General features: G+C 38.1%; 1 protein-coding gene and 1 long non-coding RNA gene across 2 annotated transcripts; both read left to right on the forward strand.

Moving 5' to 3' along the window:
• The first annotated feature begins 1,312 nt into the window (after positions 1–1,312).
• LOC309478602 lies at positions 1,313–4,893 on the forward strand. Its single transcript, XR_014199054.1, has 3 exons — positions 1,313–1,438; positions 3,086–3,268; positions 4,751–4,893. It is a non-coding gene; the product is annotated as an uncharacterized lncRNA (long non-coding RNA).
• Positions 4,894–4,999: 106 nt separating this feature from the next.
• Positions 5,000–14,889, forward strand: LOC309478983 (uncharacterized protein; the record flags this gene model as incomplete). Its single annotated transcript, XM_082142828.1, has 11 exons — positions 5,000–5,041; positions 5,446–5,509; positions 5,704–5,916; positions 6,399–6,452; positions 6,657–6,764; positions 6,969–7,181; positions 8,783–8,877; positions 9,016–9,066; positions 10,903–11,284; positions 11,385–11,564; positions 14,435–14,889. The coding sequence occupies 11 exons, from the start codon at positions 5,000–5,002 to the stop codon at positions 14,536–14,538; spliced, it is 1,506 nt and encodes a 501-aa protein (XP_081998954.1). The 3' UTR covers positions 14,539–14,889.

Here is a 14,889-nt window from a genome sequence, read left to right on the forward strand (position 1 = left end):
CTCTGCACGTGCCTGGTGAATTTGAACAATGCACAAGGGTTAAATATGCGTGTTTGACCGCTGCAGAGCAGCAGATGTGACGTCACAGTCGAGTTCCATATGACGTCACAGGCTGAGTTGTTCAGTTCAGCAGGGATTATCAGACTCAGACTCACTAACAGATGAAAGTGTTACAAACGCAATCTACCGCTTTAAACAACAGTAAAATAGTGTCTACACAGCTCGTTGAGATTCAGAATCTGACAGAATACGGTGTCATTTAATATATTTACGATATAAATTGAGTTAGTGCTACTTGACGGAATCTTCAGCTCAGGTGGTCATAACTGTAGTTCAGTAAAGTTATATATAAATATTATGTCTCCAAAGTTCCTATTGAAGCTGGACAGCTTGTCCCTGGAGGCGAAGGACCGGACAGCCGCTTGGCAGGACCACACAAAAGGTACGGAGTAAATACACATCAGAACTAACACATAATGAATCCGACTTCAATGGTAGGACTTGTATGGCACAGCATATCAGCATTACTGGGCTTGTAATGGGCTCTCGGAGCACAGGATGCTTATATTTGAAACTTTGCTAGAGATGAAGAATGTTTTTTACAATATAGAGAAGATGGTGCTCTAGAAAACATCATTGTTATATTGTCCCAGCAGCATACGACCAGCGGCGCTGGTTAGCCATCTTTTTACCACAGTATTTGCTGTAAAACCATAGAAACTAACACAATGAACCATGGTTTTACTACAACAATTATGGTTTATCTATGATTGTTGTAATAAAACCGTAACTACAAAAAACGTATGGTTACTATAGTTATGATTAACGTTACCATACTTTTACTTTAGGTTTACTGCAATATTAAACTAAGTTGAACCATGGTATGAACAAAAAAATAACAACATGGATACAGTTTTACCATAGTAAAACCATAGATCTAGTACTTTTCACAATACATATAGTTTCAAAGCCACTTTAAGGTTACAATCATAAAATATCCTTTAATCTGCCAGAAGTGACTGTGACACAACAAAGAAATGTCCATATGGAAATAGCTCTAAGATAATACAAGTCAGGACTTTAAAGTCATGTTCAGTTAAATAGACAAAATTAAGCTGTACTTCAACATTTTTTAAGGGCAATTTCGCAGATTTTTTGCATCTGCACAAACTCGCTAGATCAGAAATTCAACATGGCGCCCATTTGCAACGAGCCCATTTCTCTAGTGTTCTTGGAACATGAACTAGTGAATCATTGAGCTGTAATCTGTGCTAATAAAACAGATGTTTCTAATCAATATTTGTTGTTTGCAGAAAAAAGACAAAAGGGAAGAACTTCCTCTGGAGAGGATGTAAGGCTGTGAAACGTTCCTTCCAAACCCTCAAATCACAGGTTCATCCATACACACCCAGCGTAGAGCCGCTAGCCGGCACAGATGGTGAGTCTCCAGTTATTACCACCCTGATTCATGGCCATTTCAGCCTGATGTTTCTGGTGTTAGTCTTCATTTTTCCTTCTCTACTCCTGTTGGCTCCTCAAATATGCATTTAAATGTTTTGTTTGTTTGTTTTGTTAAACACCATTTGAAAAACCCATATATTTATGTAGTGAAGTCTGATGGTTGAGAATTCTTTCTGTTTTTCTTTTTGTTACATTTTTACTGAACTGTACTGTAAATGTGTCTTATGGTGTGACATAACAAAAACTAAGAAAAATAATACTCCTAATACAAATAGCATGAGAGATATTTATTTTCATTGTTAGACACTTATTTTCATATAGTGTTTATGTAGTGTAGGAACGGATTATGTCATGGTTGTGCCCTGGGCATGGATGTGTTTGGGTTCCTGTCATAGTTTTAACAAATATGCCTTGTATAATTTGTAAAACATTTTTTTAATTATAACATGATAACATTTTTATTGTAATTATAACAAAATATAAAATATCTTCCACTTAAAACAATAATACATGTTAAATAAAAAAAAACAAATTATAACGAATAGGCTGTAACGTTTTCCAGCTCTGGGAGAGACTGCGACACCAAACATATACTATCATACTGTATAGTACAAGGTTTAAAACATTTAAATAGACACATCAAGTAGTGTGAATGTGTGTGATTCAGTAGCTTATAGTTGAGATTAGGCTCTTGTCAAAAGAAAAGTAGAAAATGTGCAGTATGTAGTATTTTCAAGTATTTTATTTGATCGGCTGTTATTGATAAAGCTCTGATTTCTGAGACGCATAAGGCAGCACGATTGATTTGTGATCATGCTGTGCTCATTTCAGTCACAGAGTTCACACTCGTTCACATCACACACTCATTATTGAGTAGTTTATTAGAGGTTTATACAGAGCTCTCAAGTTGTATCAAGAGTTTGGAGTGAGATCTGTTAGGGGACGAGCCACCCACATATTTGCAGCAGCGGCCCCTCAGCCCCACCAAATTTGCTTCAATTTTTGCTAGCAGTTCAATTTTACCTATTGTTCATAATTGACCAGCATAATATAATTCTCATACTCTGACATCACGTAAAGTAACTTTGATTTGCAGAAGATCAGAAATCAAAAGACTGAAGTTTTTTAAGATTCTTTAAATGGATATTTTATTTTTATTTTATGTATTTCTGTGCTATAGTTTATTTTTAAATGTAGTTATATTTGCATATTTGTATATTTACAGTAGGCATAATTGGTCGGGGAATCACACATGCGTATGTTCATGCACCATGAGTCAATTTACTCTTTGTGTACAAAGTGTATTTAATGAAAGTGTATTTCATTCACATGATTTAAACATGCATGCATTTAAATGTCATTTACTCATGGAATAGTAATATAGATCTTAGTATTATTTTAAGTGATGTATCATAATCTATAAACAACTATTAAAGATCATTCTCTGGTTTCTCTGGCTCTCTGCACTGGCGTCTGCACAAACTCGCTAGATCAGAAATCCAACATGGCGCCCATTTGCAACGAGCCCATTTCTCTAGTGTTCTTGGAACATGAACTAGTGAATCATTGAGCTGTAATCTGTGCTAATAAAACAGATGTTTCTATCAATATTTGTTGTTTGCAGAAAAAAAGACAAAAGGGAAGAACTTCCTCTGGAGAGGATGTAAGGCTGTGAAACGTTCCTTCCAAACCCTCAAAACCAAAGTGTTTCCTCTTGAGGCTGAGCAGAAATCACGGGCTCATCTATACACACCCAGCGTAGAGCCGCTAGCCGGCACAGATGCGCTCGAGTCCGAGCCGACAGATGGTGAGTCTCCAGTTATTACCACCCTGATTCATGGCCATTTCAGCCTGATGTTTCTGGTGTTAGTCTTCATTTTTCCTTCTCTACTCCTGTTGGCTCCTCAAATATGCATTTAAATGTTTTGTTTGTTTGTTTTGTTAAACACCATTTGAAAAACCCATATATTTATATAGTGAAGTCTGATGGTTGAGAATTCTTTGTGTTTTTCTTTTTGTTACATTTTTACTGAACTGTACTGTAAATGTGTCTTATGGTGTGACATAACAAAAATTATGGAAAAAAAAAACTATTAATAATAGCATGAGAAAGATTTATCTTCATTGTTTGACACTTATTGTCCAAAATGTTTTCTTATAATGAAGTATTAGGAGTTCCTTCCACTGGAACTTAGGGGCCAAGCCCAACCCCTGTAAAACAACCCCACACCATAATCCCCCCCAGACACGGCGTCAGCCGATTTTGCCGGGGCTTCAGCCCTGAATGTGTTTTGAAAAGTTGACTGACAAATATGAAACCGGACAATAGCCTATGTAAACCCCCGAAATCATAAGTTGCCATATTTCATCGTGCTTCGGCTTTGCTGCTGTCTCTGACTGGTGATTGTTGAAATCTGTCTCACACAGAGACGCACCTCGTGAGTGATTTCAGCCTGTCCTAGAATATCTCCAGGATTTGCGCGTAAAAGCAAACAGTCTCACAGCAATACATTTTTTAAAATAAATAACGCAGTCAGCACCGCCGCACAGTCCTCTGTCAGAAGAGATGTTGTCAGGCTATATGTCAGTAAAACTCAGAAAAACGAACTTCTTGTCGTGTCAGCCGTGTGCTTGCGGCGCGCACTCTTCAATATCACACGCAAATGTGGCGCACCCTGTATCACGCAAAAGAAACTACGAGCATGTAACGTCGTGTTCTGTCGTCAATTAAGTATTGAGATAACCAAAAGGGAGATTAAAGCTGCGTCAAAACTCTATGTCGGGGCTTTTGTATTCATTTGTAGACTACATAAATGTTACACATTTTGGCGTAGCCCTTCTCATTTTTCATTATTAATATTCTAACATTTGATCAATATTGAAAAGTCATCAAAACTGACTCATGTCATAAAAATAATAATTTTGTGACCAAAAATGTGAAAAATACATGTAGCCTAAATGATCGTTCATGAGATTATTTTAACTATAAGCAACTCAATTTGTCTAGATCTGTAATATTATTTCCTTTGTATAATGAGCTTGTCTTTGTTTTCAATTATCTTATATTTTTATTGTGAGTGTGAACTGCTGCGCAGTCGTGTGATTTAGTCAGCTTGATTAACATTATTACAATTTATCCCTATATAACACAGATGTTCTTTGCTAATTACAGAAACTATAAGCAAAATTCTTTAGTATAAATATATATTTTTAAAATATATATATATATATATTTGTATGCTCCTCGAATGTGTTGGAGTATTTCACCAGTCATTCTCGTCATCCTCAGGTTTGTTCCTCTCTGAGATCCATGTTGAGTGGAGATGTAGAGATTCGTTGAGTCTGAGCAGCCGAGACTCGAACAGTGTCGATGTATTGGAGAGCCCAAACCAACAGGGTTTGTCCAGGTTCAACAACCTCAATCCGCACCCGACCCAGACACAGAGCCAGGATCTTCCCGGATCATTAACATTTCTGTCTTCTGAGTTTTCTGTGTCCACAGGTCAGGCTCACGGGACGAGGGCGAAGCAGAACCCAGATGATAGACGTCCGTCCACTTCATCTGAACACTCTCTCACAGGTCAGAATAGGCTTTTAATAAAGAAGTAATGGCTTAGTTTCTATTTCTATTTTCAATGGCTGATTTGTCATTGAAAATAGAAAGTTGAACCAACTAAAGTAACGGTAACACTTTATTTTGATGGTCCCTTTTGAACATTCTGTCGACTATAAGTAACTTTGCAACTACATGTCAACTTATTCTAACCCTAACCCTACCAGTCTACTAATACTCTACTAATACTCTAATGAGAGTTAGTAGACTTGTAGGTGCAATGTTACTTATAGACAACCGAATATCTTAAAGGGACCAAAATAAAGTGAAACCAAAGTAACAATTTGATGTGACCACTGACTGATTATTAATATTATAAAAAATATATAAAACAAAAACAGTTTTTGATGTGTGAAATGTTCCATCCTCAGGATCCTGGAGAACTGGTTCCACAGATTCTTCTCTGGGCTTCACGTCATCCTCAGGTTTGTCCAGGTCCAACTACCTCAAAGGGTTTCTGTGTCCTCCGCTGCCGGGTCAAGTTCCTGTCGAGCCAACAGAGACTTCAGATGGTATATTTAGTATAAATATACATTTCTAAAATGTATAAATATATATATTTGTATGGTCCTCGAATGTGTTGGAGTATTTCACCAGTCATTCTTCTCCTGGCATCACGTCATCCTCAGGTTCGTTCCTCTCTGAGGTCCATGTCAAGAGGAGATGTAGAGATTCGTTGAGTCTGAGCAGCCGAGACTCGAACAGTGTCGATGGATTGGAGAGCCCAAACCAACAGGGTTTGTCCAGGTTCAACAACCTCAATCCGCACCCGACCCAGACACAGAGCCAGGATCTTCCCGGATCATTAACATCTCTGTTTTCTGAGTTTTCTGTGTCCACAGGTCAGGCTCACGGGACGAGGGCGAAGCAGAACCCAGATGATAGACGTCCGTCCACTTCATCTGAACACTCTCTCACAGGTCAGAAAAGGCTTTTAATAAAGAAGTAATGGCTTAGTTTCTATTTCTATTTTCAATGGCTGATTTGTCATTGAAAATAGAAAGTTGAACCAACTAAAGTAACGGTAACACTTTATTTTGATGGTCCCTTTTGAACATTCTGTCGACTATAAGTAACTTTGCAACTACATGTCAACTTATTCTAACCCTAACCCTACCAGTCTACTAATACTCTACTAATACTCTAATGAGAGTTATTAGACTTGTAGGTGCAATGTTACTTATAGACAACCGAATATCTTAAAGGGACCAAAATAAAGTGAAACCAAAGTAACAATTTGATGTGACCACTGACTGATTATTAATATTATAAAAAATATATAAAACAAAAACAGTTTTTGATGTGTGAAATGTTCCATCCTCAGGATCCTGGAGAACTGGTTCCACAGATTCTTCTCTGGGCTTCACGTCATCCTTAGGTTTGTCCAGGTCCAACAACCTCGAAGGGTTTCTGTGTCCTCCGCTGCCGGGTCAAGTTCCTGTCGAGCCAACAGAGACTTCAGATGGTATATTTAGTATAAATATACATTTCTAAAATGTATAAATATATATATTTGTATGGTCCTCGAATGTGTTGGAGTATTTCACCAGTCATTCTTCTCCTGGCATCACGTCATCCTCAGGTTCGTTCCTCTCTGAGGTCCATGTCAAGAGGAGATGTAGAGATTCGTTGAGTCTGAGCAGCCGAGACTCGAACAGCGTCGATGGATTGGAGAGCCCAAACCAACAGGGTTTGTCCAGGTCCGACAACCTCAAAGGGTTTCTGTGTCCTCCGCTGCTGGGTCAAGTTCCTGTCGAGCCAACAGAGACTTCAGATGGTATATTTAGTATAAATATACATTTCTAAAATGTATAAATATATATATTTGTATGGTCCTCGAATGTGTTGGAGTATTTCACCAGTCATTCTTCTCCTGGCATCACGTCATCCTCAGGTTCGTTCCTCTCTGAGGTCCATGTCAAGAGGAGATGTAGAGATTCGTTGAGTCTGAGCAGCCGAGACTCGAACAGCGTCGATGGATTGGAGAGCCCAAACCAACAGGGTTTGTCCATGTCCAACAACCTCAATCCGCACCCGACCCAGACACAGAGCCAGGATCTTCCCGGATCATTAACATCTCTGTTTTCTGAGTTTTCTGTGTCCACAGGTCAGGCTCACGGGACGAGGGCGAAGCAGAACCCAGATGATAGACGTCCGTCCACTTCATCTTGCAGAGGTCAGAATAGGCTTTTAATAAAGAAGTAATGGCTTAGTTTCTATTTCTATTTTCAATGGCTGATTTGTCATTGAAAATAGAAAGTTGAACCAACTAAAGTAACGGTAATACTTTATTTTGATGGTCCCTTTTGAACATTCTGTCGACTATAAGTAACTTTGCAACTACATGTCGACTAACTCTCATTAGAGCATTAGTAGACTCTCTGCTTAATATCTGCAAACTCTTTATTGTGATGCTCCTCCAACAGACACTCTACTGACTACAAGTAACTTTACAACTACATGTCAACTTATTCTAACCCTAACCCTACCAGTCTACTAATACTCTACTAATACTCTAATGAGAGTTAGTAGACTTGTAGGTGCAGTGTCACTTATAGTCAACAGAATGTGTTAAAGGGACCATCAAAATAAAGTGAAACCTATTTTTTTTTAGAAATGTTTTAATTGGACGTTCATCTAAAATTTTCAGAACATACCGAGCACGTTCAAAAGTAACGTTCCCATAATGCAAAATTATAAAATAGAATGTTCCTTTAACCAAGAAAAAACATTTTTGAAACGTTGGAAAAACTGGACGTTTTGAATGTTTAGGGAACATTTAGAAATAAAGTTTTCTTAATTTAATGGGAATGTCAGCTAAACGCTTTCAATAAGGCATGAACTTGATGGCACTTGCGCTGTCTGACACACACCAGAAACACACACACAGAAAGCCGCTTCTCAGACAGCATACGATCCAGAAAATAATTCAATTTCACCACTTATTTCTCTTGAATTGTCAAATACACGCAAAATCGTCAAAATGGCTGTCGTGCCGAGCATTACAGAGTCGATTATGTCATAAATAAGACATTGCTATGCATTTAATAAAAGTCAATGCTTAATATAATATAAATATATTTTAAGATATGGCCCATATGATCTTTGCCATTACCAGAACTGAGCCACACATGTGCCAGAGTTGGCCAAATGAAGCCTGGAAATGTATGTTTTCTTTTTAATAAAAGATCAGATAAAATAAGAAAAATAACTTTATCGTTGACACGGAATCACCAGGCTCCGCCCTCGTAATCGAGATAATTGTGAAATAAAATGACTATAATTATTAAAATTGTGAATTGAAATAAGATGTTGGGACATTTATGCAGGCATTAAGCAGAAGTCAGGGGGATAGTGTGAAAAATCCCATTACTTTAGATTTGTAACATTACAGATAAGAATTTAACAGTAAAATGTAAGTTATGTCATTATATCATTGCTTAATTTGACATGTGTGTGTCTAATAGTTGTTTTCAATTGTTTTTTCTTTTCAATTCTTTTCAAATAATTATTTCTTATTCTTCTATTATTTTAACCAGTATTATCTTGTTTTCCACTCAAAGTAAGGCTTGTTTTTAGAGAATATTAAAATTATTTCCCCCATTATAATATTATTTTCTCGACCAGCACTGATATTTAGAAAAAACAAAACAAACAATGGATCTAGCAAGCTAATAATTGTCTCATATTTTTCTGTTTGTTTTTCAGAGTCCTTTGAGTCTCTCTATAATGTGGGAAAGATGATTGGATCCGGAGGATTTGGCAAGGTGTACCTGGGAACACGCAGATTTGATGGCAAAAAGGTCAATCTTACTTAATTGTACAAACATTTTGCTCTTGCAAAACACATTTAAAACAATGTACAGATGGTTTATTACTTAGTGCAATGTCAGGCGCTTGAATACTGTTACTGTTATTGAAACTGGGTTTTTGTTTTGCAGGTTGCCATCAAGCGGATGCGCAAGATAGACAACAAACGTTATCTTAATATTGTAAGTTGGCCAAAATCTGAATGTGTATTGAGTTGTTTAAGTGCAGATTACTGTAGTTAATACACCCGTAGGCAGTGTTGGGAAAGTTCACTTTCTACATGAACTAGTTCAAAGTTCAGTTGACAAATTTTAAAATGAACTAGTTCAGTTCATAGTTCATACTCAAAATTTTACTCTGAGTTCACAGTTCCAAAAATGAACTAGTTCATAGTTCTTTTTTTCCATGTTGCTGCGAGATATAATTTTTCAAAATTATTGCCACAGCCCATATAGAACCACAGACAATTATTTTATCAGTTTTAACACTGAAGCTATGCGTCAGATTTTTCCCATCCTCACCGACCTTGTCATAAAACTTGTTTAAATGATCATACGACGCCTCCTTGCTGATTTTCGTTTTGATTTGTAACGTAAGTGATGAGTCATTCATGAACGATCCATTCATTGCGTTTGTCATGTGACAAATGAACGAAAGACTCAGAAGGTAAAGTAATTATTTATGTTCCCTGTAAACGATTTTTGACTGCATTATAATGATTTCTTAATTCAGAATATGATCAAGATTGCGTAGGTTTATGTGTTCTGGGAATTTGCCAGTTAATAGTATAACATTTAAAGCCCATTAAATGAATGAAATGACTCGAAAAAAGATTTGTTCATTTTGATGAACGAGATCGAACAAGAGAGTCAGTAGACACTGGTGGCTGGTGTTGCCAGATTGGGTGTTTTTTCCACTACATATTAAAGGGTTAGTTCACCCAAAAATGAAAATTCTGTCAGTAATCACTCACCCTCATGTTGTTCCAACCCCGTAAGACTTTCATTCATCTTCGGAACACAAATTAAGATATTTTTGATGAAATATGAGAGCTGGCTCACTCATCCATAGGCTTCTATGGGATCGAAACTTGCCAGCCCAGAAAAGTTAAAATATTCCACATGACTACAGTGGCTCAACCACAAGCTTATCAAGCGACGAGAATACTTTTTGCGCGCAAAAAAACAAAAATAACGACTTTATTCAAGTATTAATTTTCGTCTGTGTGGGCCTGAATTAATTCACGTAGTGTAACAGCGCAGCGCATCTGGGTTGTACGTCACACGTAGGCTCACTATTGGCCGATGCTGGTCATGTGTGTGATGCGTGTGATGTACAACACAGACGCCCTGCGCTGTTACACTACGTGAATTCATTCAGGCCCACACAGACGAAAATTAATACTTGAATAAAGTCGTTATTTTTGTTGTTGTTTTTTTGCGCACAAGTATTCTCGTCGCTTGATAAACTTATGGTTGAGCTACTGTAGTCACTTGGACTATTTTCGCGATGTCTTTACTAACTTTCTGGGTTTGCAAGTTTCAATCCCATAGAAGCCTATGGAGCAGTGATCCAGCTCTCAGATTTAATCAAAAATATCTTAATTTGTGCTCCGAAGATGAACGAAAGTCTTACGGGGTTGGAACAACATGAAGGTGAGTGATTACTGACAGAATTTTCATTTTTGGGTGAACTAACCCTTTAAGGCCAGTTTACGGTGTGTTTTAGCCGGGTTTTCGCCTGGAAGGCTCTATAGAAATCTGGCACTCTATTGAACGAAGTTAAACTGAGAGAGCGTGGCGTTCACAGACACCAGAATGAACGAGTTCAATGAACGCGTTCAGGCACAACACTGCCCGTAGGAAGCATTAGGTGTAAATGTGATCAACAAATAAGCCTAGAGGCACCAAAATAACTTTTGAACGGATCTAAAAAGATCAAAGAAAAGTACATTTCAAAATGATATGTTTTCTTCAGATTTTTACCCAGCTAACCTTCTATCTGCTACTTCTCTCTAGCCTGGGAATCCCGAACCTCTCGTTACAGAAGTGGCGCTGCTGATGATGATGAGGCGAGAACCCATAAGCCCCTTCGTCATACAGCTATACGAGTGGTTTGAAGATCCTAGAGATTTCACTCTGGTTATGGAGTATCCCAAACCCTACGAGAACTTGCTGGACCTCATCACTCGTTTTCATCATTTGTCTGAAGCAACAGCACGGGTCATCATGAGACAGGCTGTGCTGGCAGTGCAACACTGCATCCATCGTGGCGTTTTTCATAATGACATTCATGTGCAGAATTTTCTGTTGAAGAAACCCCCGCTACAGCTCAAGCTGATAGACTTTGGATCCGGTCAGCTGTTTAGTAGCGATGGCTACGACAGCAAAATATACATGGGTGAGCATTCTGGGAGTGTGGAAACCTGAATGTAGTGACTTACTAATTATTTGATGCTTTAAAAAAAAAGCTCAACAATGTGCAAATGTCTTTCTTACAGGAATGGAAGATTACTGCCCACCTGAAGTCTTGACAGAGCCTCGATTCCACGCCGTCCCAGCAAATGTCTGGTCTCTAGGAGTGTTGCTGTACGAGATGGTGAACGGATGTTCTCCTTTTCGTGATAGACCGGAAATCAAACGAGCCAAAGTTACATTTCAGAACCCAAAATTATCCAAAGGTGAGTGAATAATATTGATAACATTGATAAACACACACATAAAGCAAAGGCTATGTACAGAAACAGTTAAAGGTGAAGTATGTAAGATGTTTTATATATAGCTCAACGTATAGCGAGAGTTTGGGGCGAGAGCCGTGGGAAAAGAAATGCAGCTTTAGTGACAGAAGTGAAAGCCAAAATTCACTGCATTTATTCCTTCAAAGATTAAACAGCTCATGAACACGTCAAAGTGAACAGAGCATTGTGATGCGCAAAGGCACATTTTCATAAAGACAAGCGCAACACAGCTGAAATTATTACTAATATGTTGGACCTGAAACATGCCTTCACATGAACCAGTAAGAGCTGCGTTTGTGATGTTTGAGTCGGGGAAGACGCGATGCACGGAAGAAGGGGCCTTTGCAAGAAAATATGTAATATATGTAAAAAATATATATTTTTGAAAATATGCTTTATTTTGTCATTTATTCCACTCGCTGCCACTAGTCTCGCAGAAACGACATACTTCACTTTTAAACTAACGATAAGGAACATTTTACAGTATATTAATCATGTTTTAGATGCTGTTTTCAAAAATGCCAGGTCACATGCTCATGACTAACCAGCTCTCTCCTTATTGTACAGAATGCAGGGATCTGATTAGCCAGTGTCTAGCCAGGGATCCAACTAAACGCCCGACGTTAGAGCACATGTTACAACATCAATGGATTAGAAATGGTCTACAGTAGATTGGAGAAGTTCAGGAGATTCACTCCATCAGTTTCAGGTGTGAGGAAGTGTAACAGGCAGAGGTAGGATTATTATATGTTGTCTTAAAGCAACACTATGTAACTTTTCAACCTTCATAATATATTTCCAAGATCCTTGTGATGGTACATCGACTTACAATAGGTTGAATGACACGTCTGCCATAGCCTGACAGGGTCTGTATCGCTTTTACTGGCACTATGTAACTTCGGGGTTCGGGTAGTAACCAGAGCACAAAAAGAACTACAAAATTCGACTGCTTTACGGCATACGTCACTTCCCCCACCACTTCGTCAAATTTGGACGTGAGAGGCCAACCAGCGTTTGTTTTCGGCTTTCGTGCGTATGTTTTTGTCATGGAGGCTGTTTACACCTGGCCACTTCATGCGTTTTCTCAGATCGGATAGCTATCCGATCGTGAAAAGTCCAGGTTTAAATGCCCTCCGAAACGCATTTGAGACGGATTTGAATCCGATCCCTCAAACCACTTCTGAGATCTGAGACGCATTCCAGACGAAACTGGACAAGTGTAAATGCATATGGTTGTTGAAACCACATATGTAAATTGTACTCCTCCCAAAAATGCTTAAAAAAAAAACATAATAAAGCCAACGTGCAAACTATCGCAAATCAAAGTGAAAGTAAGTCGCAGACACTTAACACACAATCTTCATCATTAAAAGTAAAGAAATGAAATGATCTTACCAGGGCTGTTACTGCTCTCTCTTATTGCGGTGACGTGCACTCCATTAAATCTGCATATATAGCGCGAGAATTGAAGATCGAATTTAAATCCGTTTCGCAAAAATACATTTATGTGACCAGGTGTAAATGGAATCGTTTTGATAAATCAGATAGCTATGCCTCACGAATTAGTTTGCCAGCTGAACTCAGGTGTTGTGAGGTGTATTTATCACGTAGTCCTGAGGGATATCAGACAACGCCGTTTGATGTTGATTCCTGCGATTATCATGAGAACAGCTTTCAATATCTCACATAATTATCAGGACATAAATAAGCCTAACGTAGAGGTTGTAAATAGTGTAAACGAGCACAATTTGCAAACTATTATGATAAATTGCAATAATCATGTCTAATGACATCATAACGGCCAATGTTATGAAATAATGCGACGTACATTTAACTTAATTGATGTTATATGGCATTTTGTAATGTTTACATTCCAATAAAAACAACACATTAAATTATACAGTAGGCCTAGACTATAGACTATTTACTTGTGATTTAACTGCAATCATGAAAAAACGTTATAATATATTTACAACAGTGCAAGTATTCCACAGCGACTCTAGGGGTCGCTGTTTGACAAAAACACAATTTCTACTTAATGTGGCTTTAAATTCTGGATTATTTGTAGTGAGATTTTCAAATGTGTGTTCATTGTAATGTTCTTGTTATAGTCAAGTCACCTTCATTTATATAGCGCTTGATACTATACAGATTGTTTTAAAGCGGCTTCACTGTAGTAAACAGGAGAATAACAGAATCAGTGAACCAAGCAGAATTCAATTCTGTTCTAGCTCTAAAAAATCATTCATGAGTGACTTGTTCATATCATCTTTGTATTGGATAGGAAATAACATACTTGCTGAGAGCTCTGAGCTCAAGACTGTGACAATCACGAGGCTGGATGCAAATGCAAGTAAAATGCTTTATTAAGTAAAGGAACAGATGCAGGATACTCCTCTGGCACAAACAAACGATTCGGTGGGCAATCGGGCGGAGGTGTTACCCCTTCTAAGGCAGACAAGACCTTCAATTCGATCTCTCATCTGAGTGTGGAGACAATTAGGGTCTCGGGTAAAATGCACTAAATGAACTGATTAGTGTCAAAAACATTGATTAATTCAAGAAAGAAACAAGTTGCTGAAATCAATCTGTAATGCTATAATAATCTGTTTGGAATATGTGATTGTGTATTGTCAACAATAAGCAGAAACATTCTGCATTTCCATTTTGTAGTGTGGATCATTCATTTCAACATTTATCCTCATTCTCATGTTTAAGAATCTGTTATCTGCTTGACAAATAATGTATGCTACTGCCCACTAACATGCTTTTAAAGCTATTGTTATTCAATGTGTGAAATTTTCCATCCTCAGACCGCTCCAGATCCAGGAGAGCTGCTTTCTCTAAGAGGACGGTGGAGGTTTCGAGACCCAGGTCTGATGACCGTGATCAGGATCCGCACCCGACCCAGACATAGAGCCAGGATCTTCCCGGATCTTTAACATCTCTGTCTTCTGAGTTTTCTGTGTCCACAGGTCAGGCTCACGGGACGAGGGCGAAGCAGAACCCAGATGATGGACGTCCGTCCACTTCATCTGAACACTCTCGCAGAGGTCAGAATAGGCTTTTAATAAAGAAGGAATGGCTTAGTTTCTATTTCTATTTTCAATGGCTGATTTGTCATTGAAAATAGAAAGTTGAACCAACTAAAGTAACGGTAACACTTTATTTTCAACTATTACTACAACTACTACAGATTAGCATTTCTGCCGTGTTTGCCGTGTCGGGATTATTTCACTGTCATAATGACTTGCTGTGGGGTTAATTA

The sequence above is a fragment of the Leuciscus leuciscus genome, assembly GCF_965113295.1.
Source record: "Leuciscus leuciscus genome assembly, chromosome: 17".
In the NCBI taxonomy this organism is placed as follows: Eukaryota; Metazoa; Chordata; class Actinopteri; order Cypriniformes; family Leuciscidae; genus Leuciscus; species Leuciscus leuciscus.